The 20998-nt window shown below is 47.2% G+C and overlaps 1 protein-coding gene across 3 annotated transcripts in view; it reads left to right on the forward strand.

Annotated features, from left to right (window-relative positions):
- The window catches only part of CACNA2D3 (calcium voltage-gated channel auxiliary subunit alpha2delta 3), an 854557-nt gene that overhangs the window by 625534 nt on the left and 208025 nt on the right, over positions 1-20998 (forward strand). For all 3 annotated transcript variants that reach the window (XM_032322613.1, XM_032322603.1, XM_032322620.1), the window contains 3 exons: positions 5527-5598; positions 6918-6998; positions 15351-15425. In XM_032322613.1, the coding sequence (XP_032178504.1) occupies positions 5527-5598; positions 6918-6998; positions 15351-15425 (228 nt within the window). The remainder of the gene's footprint in view (positions 1-5526; positions 5599-6917; positions 6999-15350; positions 15426-20998) is intronic.

A 20998-nucleotide genomic window follows, 5' to 3' on the forward strand; every position in this document is an offset into this window, starting at 1 on the left:
CTCTAGAGCTTGGCCCTCATTCCCAGAGGCCTCCAGCTGCGGGGGACTCAGGTCCTGCCACTGGTCCTGGCAAGCTTCCTGTGAGTGGAGATCCCTCATGGGCATCCCTGAAGCCACAGCTGGTCCCAATGGAAAGGGCCCTGCCAGGGACCCAGCAGTGGCTGCAACCTGCCTCCATTCCTGTGCTCTTTCCTGGCAGGTTCTAGCATCCCTGCTGGAGCAGACTCGGGCTTTGCAACTCCTCACTCAAGTACTCAAAGCAGGCAAACGTCTATTCGTTATGAAAGTTTTACACAAAGACGTAATGACAATAGTTTTCTTGTTATAAAGAGTCCTCGTTTCCCCCAGAATACTGCCCATTGCTATTCAGTAGGAATTTCCTCCGTTGTGGAAACGACACACAACCACACATCTTGAGGTTGTTGGGACCATCTTCCCTTTGGCCTCTCTGGCTTCAGCAGTGTCTCCCTGTGTGGGTTGTACAAGGTACCTGGGACCAGATCAGTGGGAATCTAGAGCTACTTGTGTCATTTATGGTCAAGATGGGCACTTGTGCGAGTTAGGATTCTTCTGTTATAAGAGTTACAAATTCAATCCGTGCTCATTTGGGCAAAAAGGGAAAACAAAAAACAAAAAAACATGGCTACAAGGAACCCAATAATGGAAAACAGCATGGTGGAGTTGAGCTTAGGGATGAAGGCATCCAGGGACTGGTTCTCTCCCTCCCTGCCCCTCCTACCTCACTCCCTCTCCCTCCCTCCTCACCCCTCCTTCTCTCCCATCACACACACACACACACACACACACACACACACACACACACATTTCTCCTCCTGTCTCTGGGTTGACTTTATTTCCCAGTCCCTTTTCTATGGGGAAAGGACTTGGTTGTCAGGCTTACCTTCTTCTAATTACCTGCAAAGGGAAGGAGAAAGTTTTTCCTGTTAAGTCTGGATGGGAAAAAAGAAAAAAAAAAGGGTGGCCTGGGCAGGGTGAGTGTGTGTGTGTGTGTGTGTGTGTGTCTAGTGCCCTGGCTGGCTCAGCCTGGGTGTGATGCCCAGTAACATGCAGGATGGGAGAGGTTAGTTGCCAAGAGAACCTTGTGGAAGAAAGAGATAAAGAGGATTTCTCTAAAGAAAGGGAGTAATATTTCAAAAAAAAAAAAGGAGGGGGAAGTACTGGGCAGTTTTAAAAAATAAAAAATAAATAAATAAAATTTAAAAAGTAAAACAGTATGAACACCAAATATATAGATAGATAGATATCTCCCCCTTCATTGTTCCATTGATACATATTCTTAAGTTATGTATCAAATGGATGAACAGCTCTCTCACAGGGAACTTGTCCCTGCTGTCCCTGTTTCCAGGAAGCATTCTGAATCTGTCATAAAAACCCCAACAGATGTCAGTAGCTCCTGGATGTTTTTACTTTAGTCCCGGCTAGTCCTGAAGAAGAGCGCTCCCCTGGTCACGTGACTAGAGCCAGTGCACCCCCACCCCCGCCAGGCCAGCATTTCTCTCTCTTTTCGGTCTCCTCTGGGGGGCTTGGGGTTTCTGGTGGGTAAGACCTATGTCTCCTGCCTGGGTATCTTCCAGAACGTGGCATGGAGCTTGGCACAGAAGCTGGTGCCCAAGGAACATTTCCCAAGGGAATCCATGAAAGGTCATGACCAGAAGTACGGCAACACGGACGGACCACAGCTCTGGTGGTCCTCCCGTCTGGGCCCACACTGGAGGGCGGTCGGGGCGGTCAACCTGGGCAGTCGGCAGGAAACGAATCGAGCATCAGGAGTAGAAGGAGCCCCAGCCCCACCGCATATACCTCACACATGACTCCAAATGCATATTCATACAAGCCCACATGCATGATTAACTTGGGAAGCTGAGAGGAAGCAGTCAGTCTGTCGAGCAAGTTTGTGCTTTATAAACCAGATGTTTGGTATTATTATTCCTCATTTCCTTTGATACCAGAACGGCCCCCATTATGTAGCAGAGGAAATGAAGGATATGGAGGAACATACAGTATTATCCAACAGAGCAGCACCACCAAGCATTTCGGAGGCCTGCTCAGAGCCTGGGCAAATGCCATTGAATGGCAGTTCATTTTAGGATTCCCACTTGGACTTAAGTTAATAGGATTTTTCCCAGATGGACCATGGTGACCTCCCTCCCCCATTGCTACCCTCTGGAACATGAATGTTGACTCTGTGTCTGCGTTTTTCTTGGAAGCCACGTGCATGAATCATAAGCAGCTCTTGCCTCAGCAGCCACTACAGGTTGGGGGGCACAGAAAAGCAGGGACCCCCTAGCGTGTGGGGACAGAGGGTGTCTGGCTGCGGCTGGCTCTGTAACTCCTGCTTGGTGGTCTGGACACAGCACCTTGGCCGCTGACTGCTGTTGCCTGTGGCAGGAGTGCAGAATGCGTTTCGATCGTAAAGTGTTCACAGTGCACATTAACGTCCAAGTTCATGTTTCTCCTCCATGGACTGTTCAAGCTTCGCAGAACCCAGATCTGCGGAGACTGGAAGAGATGGAGCTCGTGGGTGCAGAAGAACATCTTAATGTCACACACTAATATTCCCAGGCCCCTCCAGCCCTCATGGCCATGCTGGTGAGCTGTATACATCGAGAAGGCTCAGGGTTCAGGTTCTGGCCAAGCCAGTCCAGATCGGGGCCAGAACTGCCCTGGGAGAGAGCACATGTCCTCCCAGCACAGTGGCTAGACCGAGCTCATGGCAGTTCCTTTGTTTTCCGGAGCCTGGTTAAAAGATGAGTGGTTTAAGTACATGTGTAACATAATGGGGATTTTTTTTTTTTTTTGGTAAGGTAATGACGAGCCATAATTACTTATAGAATTAGCTTCTGAGTAAAGCTGATACTGTATGCTGGCTTAATATTTGGAAGTCAGTTTCCCGTGATCTTGAACCTGTGCCAGAACAATTACCAGTGAGTTATAACTGATTCTTACTGGTTGCAGGAAAAAGCTTCATTTCTCATTACTGTCAGTGGTACGTTTTGATTTCATCCATGATACATGTTGGCATCGCTTGAAATTTTGATTGCGAAGTGGAAGTTGCCCAGGATTCTGGATCAGCTCAAATCAGTTTTCTGTATAGCATTGAGGATTAATCAAGGAGTCGGAATATGGGGAGATCTCCGATCCTAAGAGAGGTGTTTACTGTGGGTTGGTTCTGCCTTTGAAAATGGCCCTCCTTACCCCCAACAGTGGCCATAGGATACTTAAAGTACTTTTAGCAAGATGTTGGAACCATGTCTTCACAAACTATCATTATCATCTCATGGTTAATTTTATTTAGTTATTAATAGTATGATGTAGTAGTAAGTTTGTTGTCTTATTCTCAGACCCAAATTAGCTGGCCCAGATAATGGATTACATGATTACCATGTGTATCAGTCAGGGCTCTCCAGAGAAAGAGAAGCATAGGGGATAGATACATTTTTCTCTCTGTAGGATATACATCATATATATGCAATGGGGGAGAGAGAGAGATTGACTGTAAGGAATTGCCTCGCACAGTCGTGGGGGCTGGCACATCAGAAATCTGTAGGGTGGATTGGCAGACTGGAAGGTCCAGCAGGAGGGGATGAGGTAGTCAGGAAGTGGAATTCCTTCTTCCTTCAGGGACCTGTTTTTTCCTCCTAAAGCCTTGAACTGATTGGAGGAGGCATACTCACGTTATAGAGGGTCATCTGCTTAATCAAAGGTTGCTTATTTAAATGTGAGTCACATCTAGAAAGATACATTCAGGGCAACATTTAGACAGGTGTTTGATCAAAACATTGGGCATGATGGCCAAGTTGATACATAAAAATTAACCATCACCACCATAAACTCCCAGCCCTTGGGTGAACATGTGAATCTTGCCTCATCTTGTTAGTCACGGAGGAATACAGGCCCACCTTGACGGAGATGGCTAAATCATGGCCCCATCTGTCTCTGGTAGGAGCCCTTCCCTACACCTACAAGCTTCTCTTTAGCTCTCATGAGTATTGATGCCCTATAATAACGCTCCTTGAATTTTAATATGCATACTAATTATTAAAACATTCAGATCGGAGGGTCTAGAGTGGAGCTCAGGATTGTTCATTTCTAATGCAGCCATGCCGCTGTTCTGTGAGCCATATTATACTCTACAGCTCGAAGAATTTGTTGAAAGAACAAATGGGTGGAAGATGGCTTGAGTTCTATGACCTTTTTTCTAAAGGGCAGCCAGTCCACGGACATCTAAGTTGATGGGGACCCTTGGGTTTTAGAATCTTCTCTTTAAAATGTCTCTTCCCAAGAAGATTGAGGGAACAATACCTGATTTTTCTAGTCTAAAGGTATGGTATGAAGTACCTGAAGTCTAAAGGTATGAAGTACTCAGACATCAGAATATACTGTACACCGGACATAGTGAAGTCTCATTCACAGATTGCTTCAAGTGAGGCCAGAATGGGCCACGAAACTAGAAAGACTCTCTCCCCCACCAGACTTGCCATGGTAATTTTGGTCCCGTGGGAAGTGTCACATGCCTTGGTCTCACTCTGGACTCTGTTACTTACTAGCCACATGACCTTGCAGGCATGGAAAAGAAGCCAACATCCTTTGAGCACGTCCTCATGCCAGACACCGTGCTGGGCAGTGTCACATTTTATCTTCATGGCAACAATGCTGGGGAATAATTGGCATTATTTCCTATGAGGATATGGAGGCTTAACAAATACAGTTAATAAAGGTTCAAAGCTGAGAATTAAAACCAGGATTGTTTTGGACCCAAGCCTACTGTGGTGCAGGACTCTGTTTCCCCTTTTGTTATTGGGGCAGAGTAGAGTTCCTGCCTGTCTCTGAACCCTGTGTGAAAAGCAGATGTGACTCTGGGTCTCAATACATTTGTATGCAATTCAGATGGTCCCAGAAGGATATCGTTTGCCCTCCTTCAAGGGCTGTTGTTCCAGGAGAAATGTTTAGCTTCTTAGCAGTGATTTTGGGATCAGATGATAAAGTTATTTGTTGTGTTTTGTTTTTCTTTTGTTTCCTGTCTGGGACTGGCGCACAGAGATGTGTAGAGGTACCAGAAGACCTTGACTCAGCTACCTTGGGGAGAATAAATGATTCCAGATTCCATTGTTTCCAGCAGGGGCAACTCGTAAAACCCCTTAGGCTCATATTTTCTGATCCTCAATTTTCAGATTAAGGAGAAGCATTCGTACTGCACATAAATGTCTGCAAAGCAAAAGGATAAAATCAATCTGTGATCGTAAAATGGAGTGAATCACTAAGCTGCAAACCAGGCTTTCTCTGACTGATGGTGACTGACTTTGTTTCCCCAGCCATGGATGGGACCCTTATCTGCTAGTCAGAGTAGAGGGACATTGTACTCTTCCTAGGCTACTAGCCTGAGTGGGCAGCGGTCCATTCCCAATGGTCCTGGTCAGGAAAGGATGAGATGGTCAAGGGCCATGGCCACCAGCCATCTGTGGTTTCCAGATCATTCCCGGGTAACTGACTTCTCTCTCCATCCAGCTTGCCGATGATCAGGGCCTCGTCCTGATGACCACGGTTGCCATGCCTGTGTTTAGTAAGCAGAACGAAACCGTGAGTACAGCAGCTGTGTTCCTGCGTGGTGTTAGGAGGGTTGCCATCTCAGACACTCTCTGACTCAAGCTCTGGTGACCTTTCTGTGTTTGTGTTAAGTAAGGTTAGGGGCTCTATCACTTGTCCTCACTTTTAATTCTGTTGTTAGGATGACGACAGCAAGAACAGATGAGAGGACTTCCGACAGGTGTCACGTGACAGTGTGAAGCACTTTCCCAAAATTAGGTGTGAAGTGACCAGAGGAAGGCAAAACCCAGAAAGAATCCTCATGTATGGTGGGATGACCCCTCGCCGATGTTTAGTGACCAGCCTTGTGTTTGTTTCCTTGGGCTGTGGCAATAGAGGATCACAAATGGGGTGGCTTAAAACAGTAGAAATTTATTATCACAATTCTGGAGTCTAGAAGCCCCAAATCATGATGTTGGCAGGACCATGCTTCCTCAGAAGGATCTAGAATATCCTCCCAGTGCCCAGATGTTCCTCGGTCTGTGGCAGCTCTGCCTCCATCTCCACGTGGCCTTCTCCTCTTGTGGGTTTCTCTGTCCTCTTATAAGGACGCCAGTTGTTGGATCCAGGGCCCATCCTTAATCCAAGATGGTTTGGCCTCAAAGTGATTACACGCTGTTTCTAAAAAGGGTCACCTTCCAAGGTTCAGGGCAGATTTGAACTGGAGGGAAACAATGGACAGTAGCAATTTGTGTCTTCTTCTGGGAGGTCTCTCTGACCCTGACAGCTTCAGCACATCATGTAGACTTTGGAAACTGGGACCCTCCGTGGAGGCCTATTCCTTCTCCTTGGGTGTTAGTTCCAACACAGGTGTGAGGGTTATTCCATTTTTCCCCTGGGCACCAGGTGGCAGTGTTAAGTTGAGAGAGCAGTTATGCTAGGTCTTTCCTGGAGAAAGCTTCCCTAAAATTAACTGGTTAATGCTCATAGCCTTTAGCTGCTAAAACTTTTGTGTTTCTTCACATTAATTTTGAATTTTCAGAAGGGAGAAGAGATGTCTGTTTGGGCATCTTTGTATGAGGGTGTGTGTGTGTGGAAAGGTACTGTGGTGCATGTTTGGCCTGAGAAGCTACCATTCTTGTCTAGCATTATTTGGGGGGGGGGGGCGGCGCTGGGAGCTAGAAGAGAGGCCTCGTGGAAACCTGGGTTAATCTCTAGAATTCCTTGTGGAACCTGGGTTAACCTCAATCTCTAGATGCTTCGAAAAGACACTAGAGGGTGACCCGTGGTGTGCTGGTTTCTCACTCAATTCTATTCCTTCCCCCAAAGTAACTCATGATTGTCATTGTTACTTACTGTTTGTTTTTCAACAGAGATCAAAGGGCATTCTTCTGGGTGTGGTCGGCACGGATGTCCCAGTGAAAGAGCTTCTGAAGACCATTCCCAAATACAAGGTAATGCATCACCTAACAGTCAAGGGCCAGGTGTCTAAGATACTTTCACAACCTGACACAGTGGTAATGAAAACAAGAATTAAAGAGGCCCCTTTACTCTCTTTCTGGCAGGAGCTGCTTTTTTTTTTTTTTTTAAAGAATAGTTAATAGTTCAGGCAGATCTGAGTAGGTCTACACGTGCCCAAGTTTTAATGGGTCCGTGTCTATATGCTTATGTGGGTCTACACAGGTCCTATATCTCTGATGGTCCTCTATACCAGTCCTAACTCACCCCAATCTGAGGAGCCCCTAAAATATGTTACTTCTTAACGTTGGAACCCAACGAGGCACAAAGAGAAATGGTCTCTGACTCTGTTGCTTGCACATTCCCTCTAACTTGGAAGGTAATGATGTACATGCAAATTAATACACTTTTCCTAATTCTAAATTAAAATCCACTAAGAAAATCGTAAGTTTCTTTTTTTAACTCTGGGGGAAATCAAGGGGGTGGAGTAGGTAATTTTGTAAGAAAGAGGACGCAGTAAGCTCTAGTGGACCACTGCTTTGGGAGCACGCAGTAAGCTCTAGTGGACCACTGCTTTGGGAGCCTAGACCAGCACAAGAGGGTTGCAAGGAGAAAGAGCACAGAAGGAAGGAACTCGGAAACAGAATGGAAATGCCAGAACCCTGCTCTGCATGCAAGGCCAGCCCTGCATCGGGGAGAGAGGGAGGCCACACTTGCCCCTTTATCCAGCCTACGCTGCATTCCTGGTACTCTGTTCCCAGCACTGTTTTTTCAGTTCTTTTAGTTTTGCATTTGGGGACAGAGGCGGCTCTTGTGGGCCATCCCAACCCACAAGGGTTGAAACCACACCCGTGCCCTCTTCCCCCAGCACCCGGCAAACGGGCCTGCTCATGTCTTCTTTGGCCCACTCTCGGATGGACAAGCACTTCCTTTGACCCCAACTGGAGGCAGGCGAGCTCCTTTGGGCCAGGAATCTGAGATTGCTGACTGGCTAACAGGGCCCCCTTCCTTACCACCTCCCTCCCTGACGTGCCGAGCCTGATTCGCCACAGTTGTGGAGGGGTCAGGGACCTTCTTGGGCCTCGGCAGGAGGAAGACAAGGGTTAGTGCTCTGGAAACAGATAACACTGGGATCCCAGCTCCATCCCTGAGAAGCTCTGAGTGGACAAGTCTCTCAAATCCTTAGTTCTTCCGTCCAGTGGTGACAACAGTCCAACCTGCTCACAGACAGGCAGGAAGAATTGACCATTGCCATTATCATTAACTGGGAATGATGGCGACACACTGGCCAAGGGGATGGGTATGACTCACAGCCTCGGGCCCTCTTCCGTGTGGGATGCTGCCAGCAGAGAGCTGATAATATCTTCCCCATGCCAAGCCCGGGCACCCGTGGGCTTCACGTCCGCTGAACCCTCGCTAAAATAGAAGGCCCAACCAACCAATCTGTGAATCGAATGACTAGCTGACCCCATTCTGGGATCTTCTGCCACTTTTAAAATTGGGGTTTTCCAAGAATTTTGAAAGACATGAGGAAAGGCTTATAATACAAGGTGTATGTGGTAGGCTGTTGACAACAAGGACAGGCTTACCTTTGGACAGAGGGTCAGGACAAGAGGAAGCCAATGGCTCAGCCCATCACCAGGCATCCCAGCAAACTCTCATCTGAGCAACTCAGCTGAGCAGACAGCAGCGGCCAAATCAGGTCTCCTCTCAGCTGGTTGGAGGCAAAGTGAGAGATGCATAAAATGGCTGTTTACAAAAGACACACACTGTGTCTTGTGCTGTAGGATTAGCAGATAGCATTTGCCAGGACCTGGCGCTGTGCAAAGTGCGTGACCCACATCATGGTACCAGGTGTCCCTTAGGCAAGTTCGGTGCTGTTGTATCCATCCTACTCCTAAGGAAACTCTGGTTCCTGTGGCTTCTGTCCACCGAGCTTGGGGCCACATCAGTAGGAAGTGCTGAGTGTGATTCGAGCCAGGTCTGTGTAACTCCTAGACCCACGAGCTTAAGGACGATCTAAGCCATTCACACAAGGCTGCATGATTTGTTGTCGGGCTTCTGTGCCATCCCTACTGTCATTTACATAACAGTCCATTTGCAAATCAACTTGAAACTTTCTCCACTTAACTAAATTTTAATGGGAAATGCCCTATCACCATTTTCAAAGGAAAGCCAGGGTCCTCAGCCACTCTAGAAGAATTGTAAAAGTATATATATATAAATTTAAAAAATAAGTATATAAAGTATATAAAAGTATATATATAAATTTAAAAATAAGGGAAGAGTTTTATAAGTCATTGTTTTATAATCTAAGGTTCTGAACGTGAGGTCTGTTCTCTCATTTTTAAGGTAATATAAAAGGCAAGTGTGAAAGATAGACAAAGTGGAAACTTTTCTTTTTTATATAATTGGAAGGACGGAAGAAATTTAAAAAGAGCTGGCTCTCGCTAGGGATCCTGGCTGATGCATTCAATACCACGTGCCACTGAAAATCATCTTTGCTGGTTTTGTTTTGGGTCTGTTTTTTTTTGTTTTTGTTTTTTGTTTTTGTTTTTATTTTTTTTTTAAGAAAGCTAAACAGTGCACGAGAAGATGATGGACTACTAGAGTGAGGACCATGGGATGGTTCAGCCTGGGGTGATGGGCGCCTCTGCCTTCTGGGGCTCCTCCCAGCACCATGGCCACCATCCAGAAGATCAGGGCCACCCCTACATAATGGCCCAGGCATCTCAGAGTCCGTAGAGTCTGATTCTTCCCAGCACTTTCTGTCTGGCCCTTAGCACCTGCTCCACCCGTAGGAAAAGAAACATCTTAGAACAAGCAAGTCTTGTCTATTCCCATATGCCCATGCCACGTAGCTGATCAGATTAGAAGGCCAACTTCATAACAAGAGAACGTGAACTCTAAGCTAAAATCAGGTGTCTAGGCTCCCAAAAGGTGGTCTCTTTAGCAAAAGAACATTCCTGTTTGGGTTCACTGAGATGACAAAGGCCCTCTGTCCTCCTGCTGCCCTGGGCCTCTGACAACCCGTGTCATCTACCCACAAGGCTTCTACAGTTGGGAGTTAAGTTCCAGAGGCACGATAGGACAGCTGGCTGACCCTAACCCACATAGTCAAGTGTTGGAAACTATGTAGCTCCCCCGGGGGCGAAAAGCCCCAGGAATGAGCGAGGGATCTCAAGATAGCGGACCTTACTTGTATTGAAATGCCCGAACCCAGATGCCCAGGGCTCCTGGCTCAGTGTTGAAGGAAGGGCAGCCCATCTTTAGAGAATGTTTCCAAACATCTCCTCAGCCTCTTATTTCCTATGAGAAGATGTAGAAACCCAAGTACAGAGCCACCCCTGGATACGTGCCCGACACGCCAGCCAGTAGGAACATGATAGGGAAATGATACTGATGACTCCATGCGTCTGTCTGTCCTCAGAGTTTCCTCTACCGGTCAACGTGCCAAGCTCTTTACAGCATCATCTCCCTTAACCATAGGTGAACGCTGGCATCACCCCCGTGTATAGCTAAGGAAACTGAGGCACCCAAAGCTTAAATAGCATGCCAAGTCTCACAACTAGCAATGTAGGATTTCAACCACTATTACCCTGAAGCCATTAGGAACAATAAAGGGCAGTAATAATAGTAGCAGTTGAAATGATAGTTAAAATACTAAAAATAATACAAGAGTTAGAATCAAATAAGGCAATAAAACATTCAATGACCTTTTTACTGTGTGTTTGGTATGGTAAAAGGGCTTTAAAGGGCCCATTCCCGTTGAATCATACTACGCTCCCCTGAAGTGGGTGTTACCCGGCTCTAGTCTTAGTTGAGGATCCTTAAAAATGACTTTCTCGACATAACTCAGCTGATCCAAGATGAGTGGAATAAAGTCTAACCACAGAGCAGAGGACAATGGGCCACAGAAAATTCACCAGCCAGTGCCTGATTTAGAGGCATTTCTGCCGCGTGCTTTCCCATGGGTCGGGCTGGGAAGTGGAGACGCAGGTATGACCTACCTGAGCCCGAGTCGGCCCTCCTAGGTTCCCACAGAGAGGCTTGGGAAAGGGGGGTGCACGTCAGCCAGGGACAGCCGTGGCGGAGCACGCTTCTCTCATCCAACAGAAGAGGGCTCCAGGGAGCGGAGTGTGGATCACACCTTTTCCTCTTGATTAACACCTTGTAAAGATGAGTCAGCTCTTGGCTCTTGGGGTTTTCCCAGAAGATAGAATTCTTTCTTTTCCCTTAGCTTCATAGATTTTCCCACAAGCAATCAGACTTCCTGTAATTTTTATTAAGAATTCCAGACACCCCAGCAATAACTTCCAGACACCACAGCCTCTGTTAACATAATGAGCCATTCTATAATTGGAGTCACTTCATTAGGCCAAAGGCTCTGCACTTGGAAGGGAAGCACCTCCTTTCCTGGGGTGTTGGACCACGAGGCTCCCGGCCTCCAGGAGAACATGCTTCAGGACGAGGGCCCTTTTGGCAAACCCCAGTGCTGGAAGGCCTTGTGTCTGATTTGTTCCTATGTGGGATTGCACAGTAGAATGGACAGGAAGATTGGTTCTAGTTCAAATGAAACAAAAATGAGAGATTTCATCGTGATACTGATGTGTGGCCAACAACAAAGGTTGGGCATTGTCTTACTGTAAGCTTTTGGTTTTCCGAAAGGTTCATCCCCAGAGCGTGTTTTGAGGCTTACTTGGGATTTCTCTTCTTACGTCTCCATTAGGTTATGTCCATGGGCCACCAACCAAGCAACACAACATTGTGATGTTTTGTTCTCCTGGGGAAGACTTCAGCCAGATAGTTTCTGAATGTCAGGATGACTTTGTCAGGTCCAGCCTTTCCCGAGGGCCCACTGTACACCTGCCATGGCTCCCCTTTTCGGCTCATTTGTAGTACTTACTTTAGTTCAAGCTTTAAAGATAGACTAGACAATATTTGGGTAAAGCAACGAATGTCTTAAATACTCACGATCCTTCCCGGAGCACCTGCCACGTGCCAGGTGTTAGGCGAAGGACTGTAGAAGTCAAAGATGAGTGAGATGCTCCATGCCTACAAAGAGCCCGTTTCGATGGGGCCGGTACTGCCTCATGGAGAACAAGGCAGAGGAGAGAAAGAACCAGCTGGGGCTGAGAGGCAGAGAAGTAGGTGTCCCGTTTTCACGCATTAGGGTGAAGATAGTAGTGGGAAAATGCTCAGGCTTTTATGGAAACATAGTATGGAAAGGAGGGAGCGGTGGGAAGAGTCAGGAGAGGCTTTATATATATAGGGCATGGTCCTGATGCTGAGCGTGGGCGAGAATTAGCTGGGGGAGATGGGAAGGAGGGGTGCTCTAGACAGCTGGTGTTTATGAGTAAAGGTGTCGGTGGGAGAGAAAACTGCAAGGGGGTTGTTGTCACGGCCGTGTGCCCTAAGATGTAAAGCGTGGAAGGAGATAGAGAAGGGTACTTGGGTCGGGACCAGGACCAGGACACCTGACGGATAGCCCTGTGGATTTCATCTTGCATGTGAAAGAGATCTTTAGTGGCTTTTATACAGGGGAGCTACGGGGTCACAGTTGTTTTTGACCTTGATCAATCTGGAGGATGGCTTTGTTGGGGCCTCTGTTTGAGACATGAAGGGCATTTAGGACCATTGTGGAAATCTATTACCTTGAATTGACGTGGATGATGGGGTTGGGAAGCAGCAACGAAACTGAGTAATTTCTGCAAGAAAAAGTAGCGATTACTTGGATTAAGAAGTTGGGGATGAAAGAAAGGAAGAAGTCTGAGGCTGATGCTCTGGCTTCTAACTTGGGAGTCTGGGTGGATGGGTGGTTCTCCCACAGAGAGGAGCAGAAGGAGCAGCACCCACCATGTTGGGCTGGGTAAGTCTGAGGCACCTGGGGGATGTCCAGGTAGAGATGCCCAACACACTGTTGGACACTTGGACCTGCCAATGAGGGGAGAGGCTATGGCTGGAGCCCTGACCCGGAATCAACAGCATCCGGGTGCTTGCTGAGGTGTACTGGGGGAGAGAGCCAAAGCAGATGATGGGTCCTGGGGATAGAAGCTTGGGGAGAAAGAGTGCTTGAGGGTGGGCAGAGGATGGGGATCCTATGAAAAGGAAGATACCTGGGTGTATGGGGCCTGGAAGCTGAGGAAATCGAGAGTGTAGGGAGGGAGGGTAGTTGGCCAATAAAACTGGGAAGATTCAAGAGAGCTTTCTGTAGGGCATGGCCAGCCATCAGGTGGCCACAGTAGAGAAGGGAGTTCTGTTCTGGTGGCATCTTGGTTGGGGGCAGGGGCACAGCAAAGGCAGATTCCGGAAGGGGCACCAGTGGGCAGCGGGGAGGCGGGGATAGTGGTTCCACAGTGAGCAGAGGACACTGGGGGGAAGTCAGCTCAGCCTTTGCATTCCAGGGGAGGAAGCGGGGTTTCGGTCAGCTGTGTGGGATCTGTGCTTGAGTCCATTCCCTTCATTGCTTCCCATTTCCTGCTTTTCCACTTTGTCCCGTCCCTGCTCCGTGTCCTTCCATCCCAACCGCCAGTTTGACCACATGGTATGACCTTGGCCATCATGGAACCTTCTACTTGGGTGGAGGGGCAGGCATGAAATAAGCAAAGGCCTTGCTTGATGGATATCTTGATTCCTTATCATCAACCTCACAAAGAAGAGTCATCATTTTGATTCGTACCATGCAAGAAAATTAGAGAGTTTAAAGAGAGCATATGCAAGGAGTTCTACCTTCTTCTGAGTATTACTTCCTACAAGCAAACCAAGAACTGAAGTAAAATGCGTTCGAAGGCCCTGCATGTATTAGCAACTATAAAATATTACTTGTTTGGTTGAATTTTGAGTTTGCATTTCCAATCAAATACCACTCTTGCCTTTAATGGAAAAAAGTCAGTCTCTCGGAGTCCTTTTTGACCCCGCGAGTCTGTATTAAACTGGGACATAATAATGGTAATTAATGCAGTGTTGACTGTGTCTGACATTTTTCCAAGAGACAAGATGAAAGAGACGATATACATCTCAAAGGATAGGAAATCTCTGGTTTATCTTTCACAGCATAATGAAATACACTTTATCATTAGAGTCTTGTAGAATCTTATTAAGACTTGCTGGGCAAGGTAACTCCAGGAGAAAATGTCTGTCGCCCTTGACGACCACGTGCATATTTGCCTTATGTAATGCAAGGGAAACTTTTAATTGTCGGTGTTAAATTCTCTGAAGTTAATTCCACATCACCTTGACGTTAAGCTAACAAGCAGACAGGGTCATTCTTGGTTTGTAAACTCTGTTGTCTGGATCATTTAATAGTATCATATGCAAGAATGTGAGTGGCAAAGAATTTGAAAGAAAAAGAACTCTGAAGGCTCAGAACTATGAAATAACTTGTCAGAAAAAATAGAGTGCCCCCCCCTCCTGTCACGACTCTGGCAAAGTGGGTTACATTTTCTTTCTTCAGTGAGAGAGAGATCAGTATGGGTTTTATGCCAGGGGCCATTTGAATACATGAATGATTTGTAGGTAAATTTATTGTAGCCAATGGGTGCAGTCAACTGTGTAATAGAAATATTGTCAAAAAGCCGGGATTATTATTTAAATAAGTGCAGTGTTAAATTTGATTACATACTTTTTAAAGCTAATAAAACATTTCATTGCTCTCAAACTATTTCCCATAGTCCCATTTAGTCAGAAAACATAAATTAAGTGAGGCTCTGCATAGAAAATGACCCAGGCTTTGTGTCGATGGAAGCAGGCATGGAAAAGCTTGGCAGCCTCCAAAGTTAAAGACGAAAGAATATAAAAAGGGGTTGGCAGGCTCCTGTCTGGGCTGGTGGGGACACTTTTATCCATGAAGAATTATGGAAAAATGACTGTCTCGTGCATACTCAAGATGGTCCCTACGGGTGTGGACTTGTAGGAAGTCTAGATGTGAATCGAAGGAGGCTTCCTCTTTGCTTTCCTTATCACGGGGAGATGGAAGACACAGGGAGATGGATAAGACTCTGTTCGCGTCGACAGAGGGTATGACCAGAAATGTCAGCTACTTTCTTAAAAAAAAAAAAAAAAAAGAATTGTTTTTGTTTTAAATAAATCAAAGGAAGGCCCTTGGATACCAACACGGGGATGTGACATTTTAAATTGTGCTATTTGCTGAGCTTATCCCGGGACAGGTCTTCATTTCTACCAAATGTCAAGGATCAGCGCCTTGCATTCATTTTAATGAAATATTGTGCTGATAAGGGTTATGAATGCCAAGTTTAAGCTGTAAATTACTGAATGTCGGGCTGCTTTATGCTTTGTGAATTCACCGGGGAGCCAGCTAATGAAGGTTCCTTTCTCACTTCTTCTTACAGTTAGGGATTCACGGTTATGCCTTTGCAATCACAAATAATGGATATATCCTGACGCATCCAGAACTCAGACCACTGGTAAGAGAAATGCCTATTTCTATGTTTCTCCTTTGATGATTTTAAGAGATTTTCTTCGGTTCTACAGAGAAGACACTTTGCAGCAGCGTTTGCCTTGAAGGTTCAATTTATATTATTTTGACACGTAACGCATAAGTGATGGAGGATAAATATATTTACTATCATTCTCTGATACAGAAATCAATATATATCTATGTGCCTTTATTTATTTATTTCACATCTGCCAACACATGCAAAAAATATTTTAACTGCAGACGTTTAAGCCCATCATAATGGGTATCTTTATGTAACAAATGATCCCTCACCCTCCAACGAGACCCACTTATTACAAGTTACATTGGACACAACAAATTAGACCCAGGATCCCTGGTAATTCATTACGGTGGGATTTGCCCTTGAATTCCATGGCCTAAGCTCTGTGCCTCCTGTGTCGAAGATATTCAACAATACCTTTTTTTGTTTAATTTGAACCGTGGCAATTTTCTCCACTCCCTGCCTAAGCCATATCCAATAGCATTGTTTGATGACCTGATGTGTAAACCGTTTTCCTTCTGAAGTGAGTCGGGCGGATCTAGGACAGGCCACGGTGTCCTTGTCCACCCTGCCCCCTGGGGAGAGCCTACCCGGAGCATTCAGAGGAATCCGAGGGGCAGGACGGCTCGGTGTGTGGGAGGCACCGGGCTGCTGATGGTCTCCCCTACGGACTCCAGAGGGGCACTGGCAGGGAGCGTGTCTGTTGTCTATGCACGAGTGGCAACGTGTGGAAAGAAGGACACCCCTTTGGGTTTGAGTGTGTTTAGCTAATTTTACAGAAGATAAAAAATCATAAAAAACAATTATCGTACGCTTTGCTTTTGCGAGTTAAGAAAGTGTCGGTGGTTTTCTATAGCCACCCACACCCGTGTTTGCTCGCACTCTCCTGCCCCACACATCCTTGTTTCTCTCTTTGTGGGCAGAAAATAGTGGCTCGGGGTCTGCCGGGCAAATGTCAGCTGGTGTGGCGTCGCGAGGACCGGTTTGCTTCTCGCTGGGATCGTTGTCTAGAAAGAGCTCATCCTCAGAGGGCGTCATCATCCAACTTTGCTCTAATTGCCCCGCTGCCATCAGAGTCCTGGCCACACCATGTGGATCCCACGTGCATGTTTTCAGATGGGACTTAGGATAATATTTGATTTTGCCAATCTTTTTATCAGAAAGGGCTTGGGTTAACTGCTCAGCGAACTCTAGAACTGTAATGTAACTCAGAATTATTGAAAAGTTTGAATGGAAAAGGCTACTAATTTCTGGAGGATGTTTAGGTCTAAAAATATATTTAAGTCTAAAAAGCTCTGCCTGTTCCCCATGTCCAAGCCACTTGGTGAGGCTTGTCTGTTGGGGGTGGGAGGAGTTATGTGTCTGTGGGGGAGTATGGGCTCCTAGTGCTTATTCATTCCAAGTTGGAATGGATCAGAGTCAGTAAAACAATCAAGCCTGGATCCTTCCTATGAATTTCCTTCCTATTTATCAGCTTTTTAAAAGGGAATGAAATGGAACCAGGCATCGGAAGTCACCAAGGTAACTTTTCTCTGCAGCAGTGGACATGAGTAGCTCCTCTCTGCACAGCGGACTGACAGTGCCTTCCGGGTCTGTTACGTGTCCTGGTCATGCAGCAGATGGTTTGTTTGCAAATAGTCCATTCGATGCACTTTCCAGAGATGTGGCGACTGAGAGGGTGGACGGAAGGCTTCTAGAAAAGCAGGGCAAGCAACGAGAACCCACCATCCCATGATAGCACAAGTGCTCACGAATACAAGTCCTTTCTGTTCTTCATACAGTTATGGATGGTTTCACCAGAAGTGATGGCCACGGTCAAGTTCCCATAAATGGGACGGCCCAGGCCAGGGCCCCAGCATCTCACCTGTGCAAATCCAAACCAGATGTATCATTTTGCAGCTGATCTATGGTAAGAACATACAGGTTCCACCCGGGGGGCTCAGTCAGTTGAGCCTCCGACTCTCGGTTTCTGCTCAGGGGATGATCTCCTGGGTCGTGAGATGTAACCCCACATCAGGCTCCAGGCTCGGTGGGGACTCTGCTTGAGGATCCTCTCCCTCGGCTCCTCCCCTCACTCTCTCATGCACATGCTCTCTCTCTCTCTCTCTCTCTCTCTAAAATATAAAATAAATCTTAAAAAAAAAAAAAAAAAAAACATAAGGAATGACCGGGCCGTTTATCTATCCGTGACCCTGACTTCGTGCCGTACTTACTTGGCGTGATGCCAGCTGTTGAGGGTTATGTGAACGCATCCACCTGAGTGTGGTCCGTAAGTGGTGTGGACTCTGCCTTGAGTCTGATGTTTTCCTCTTGGGCAAAAGACAGTGGCGAAGCGGGAGGAACTCAGTTTCGGCAACACACAACTGGCCCTTGACTCTCATCCTGCCACGTCCTAGCTGTGAGACCCGGGGTAAGGTAGCCTCTCTGAGCTTCATGTTCTCTTGCATCCTGCCGTGGCCCTCATGCAGAGACCATAGCTTTGTGGTCAGAGTAAATGGGGTCATGCATGCAAAAAGCCTTGTGTGACAAAGCAGGCCCCAGGACGTCATGGGGCCCGAGGGGGTTATCCCCGCCTCCTGTTTCTGTTCTGTTGGCTCTGTCGATCTCTGCTCAGCTTCTATAAAGGTTGGAGAATGTGGTGGTGGTGGCAGCTTAGGAGGATCCAAAGGATCTTTTTTAATGATTCGGTTGCTTTGATTCCCATGATAAACATTGGTGAGGGATTGTACACACACACACACACACACACACAAGGTGTCGGTTTTCTAGGCCAACTGGGGTCTGGAAGACAGGTAGATGACAACTCTACAAGAGGTTCTCTGGCAGCCGTGCCATGTGAGGAAACTGAAGTTCGTTGTTGCTGTTTGTCTGCTTTTAAACTATCAGTAAAAGTGAGAGAAGGAATTGTGGTAACAGGAGAGTGATAGGTAATAGTGATAAAAATGGTAGCTGCGCGTCCGTCCACGTGGATGGACCACTTCTGGCACTGACGTGCACGAGTGTTAGTTCATCTCAGTTTTGCTTACCTCGACAACAAGGGCAGGATGTTTGTCCCTCTCTTTCCCTCTAAGCACCAGCTCCCTCTGCACTCAGCAGGGACTCAGGAGTAGAGCCGAAGAAGGGGCCCTCCAAAGCCACTGTTCATTTCCACTCATTTATGGTCCTTCTGGAAAACGTAACTTGTGGGCTTGCCCTGGAAACCTGGTATCTGCTCCGCACATCAGTCTCCCCTGCCCAGGCCCCTCCTGCACCTCCAGGGACAGCCAGCCGTGCTCCCTGACTCCCTGGGGGCAGGGGACCCTCCTTCCAGCCCGACTCGCCTCTCCCACACCCAGCTGTATCATCGAGTCCTGATGATCAATGGATGTTCCCCGTGGTTCTGGCCAGGTGTGCCAGAGTTGCACAGCGGGGATGAGTGTGGGGTTCTGGGCAGCATGGGGCAAGGGTGCACGCTCGCGTCGGATAACTCCGATTCCCTCTCTCTCCACCACTGGGGCTGTTTCTCTGAAGTGGGTTTCTCTGAAGCACAATACCAATATTTTTCTAATTTGTCCAATAAAATCTTTCCCTTGAACTTCATGTTTGGCTTGATTTTATCCAGTATTTTCTTTAATCTTGGGTGACTTGGGTGTGAATCACGAGGCGTCTCCAAAAACAACTCAGACACAGGCACTCTCACTCAGCAGACTTGCTTTGGTTTCATTGGCAAAACTGCTAAAATAATACTTTTCTGTTGATAGCCGGGCTCTCCGTAGTCTTTCTCCGAGTGTCTCTCGACCTCTCTATCCTTGCTAGCACCTTGTGACTTCTGGAAGACTGGCGTTCACGCAGCACACCTTTACCTGGGTCCAGGTATGCTGGGTCCCGTGCTGGCCTGGGGGACACATCGCCAGTCCTCGGAGTTGGGGAGTGGGGGAGTAGGGCAACATCACAGCAAGAGGGACTCAAATTAGACCTTGAGGAATGCTGTTCGGGTAGTTCTTAGACATCTGGAAGTTCTCTTCTAGACCCATACCACTTGCGAGCATTCAGGTTAAAAATATTTCAGAGTATAGTTACTGTTAGATTTCGTTTTCTCATACTTTATTTTCCCCCATGTCTTCCAAATATCTATGGATTTTATTTTTTCTTAAAATATGGAGCCCTGACTGTATCTCTTTTTCTCTTGCCCAACAGGGCATTGAGGGAAATAAAACTGGGAAGGCGCCCCCGTTAGCATGATCTGATTTTTGTTGGAAGCGTAGTGATCCATCTGCCCCTGCTTCTTAGAAGGGAGGGTCATCTGAGTTGATTTCCTTCCCCAAGGAGGCCCGGAATGTGGACCTGGTCAAACCACCAAAAGAACACAAATCAGTCTCCTTCCCGGGAGCCACAACACAGGCAGGGCTCCATCGAGAAGCCTGAGGCAGGACTCATTTCCACGGAGACCGCATTGACATCTGCCAGAAGCTGCTTGCTCTGTGTCTGCAAGCGGGGGAGATGGGGAAGGATGCTGGAGGTTTTCTATTCTGGACGAAAATTTGCCAGTCGCATCAGCTGCTGGGTGCTGTGGGTGGATGAGACGGGAGGTGGGGAGGAAGGAGAGAAAACTCCATTCATTCCTTCGGTGTTTGCAGGGCGCCCACTGAGTTCTAGACCCAGCAAAGTGCTCGAGGTGGTTGCAGAGATGTGCCCGGCCTCAAAGAACTCAACATCTAAAAGGATGGATAAGGGGTGCCTGGGTGGCTCAATGGGTTAAGCCTCTGCCGTCAGCTCAGGTCATGATCCCAGGGTCCTGGGATCGAGCCCTGTGACCGGCTTTCTGCTCTGCAGGGAGCCTGTTTCCCTCTCTCTCTCTGCCTGCCTCTCTGCCTACTTATGATCTCTGTCTGTCGAATAAATAAATAAAATCTTAAAAAAATAATAAAAAAAATAAAAGGATGGATAAGATTTTGCACTTTGGGTGCATACGGAACTGTAGACATTACTAGGGAGGGTGCATTTCTATGTGTTTGTTAATCCCGTTGTTGCTTTTAGCGTGCTCTTACATCCGTTGATGACTACTGCTATGACAGGCGTGGTGCTAGCTGTTCTGCATGCGTGAAAACTTTCAATCATTAACTAATATAATAGGAAACCTAGCAGTCGGTGCTGTGCAAGGGCCCGGAGGCTCAAAGGAAGGGCACCTGTGCGTTCAGGCCTGGGCAGAAGGTGTGTGGAGAAGGCATTCTGCAGTCAGACTGTAAACTGATGTGCATGCCAGGCCGAGGAGGTACAGATCTCTGTGGGGAAGGCAGCTATCCCCCAGTGATAAAGGGATAAAGGGATAAGGTGACTAGGAAGTTTCAGAACCAAGAGCCCTAACCCAGAGCAAGTGCCATGCGCTGAGTTCAGCTCTGCTGGCTGGTAATCTTCAGGAGGTAGGAGGCAGAGTGAGGCCCGGTCTCTGCAGCCACATGAACAACAGGGTCCTCATTGGACGATGGCATTTAGGATCTGTCTAGACTAGCACCATCCAGTAAAGATATAACGTCAGCCACAAACATGAGCTGCTCTGTCAT

The sequence above is a fragment of the Mustela erminea genome, chromosome 1, assembly GCF_009829155.1.
Source record: "Mustela erminea isolate mMusErm1 chromosome 1, mMusErm1.Pri, whole genome shotgun sequence".
Classification (NCBI taxonomy): Eukaryota; Metazoa; Chordata; class Mammalia; order Carnivora; family Mustelidae; genus Mustela; species Mustela erminea.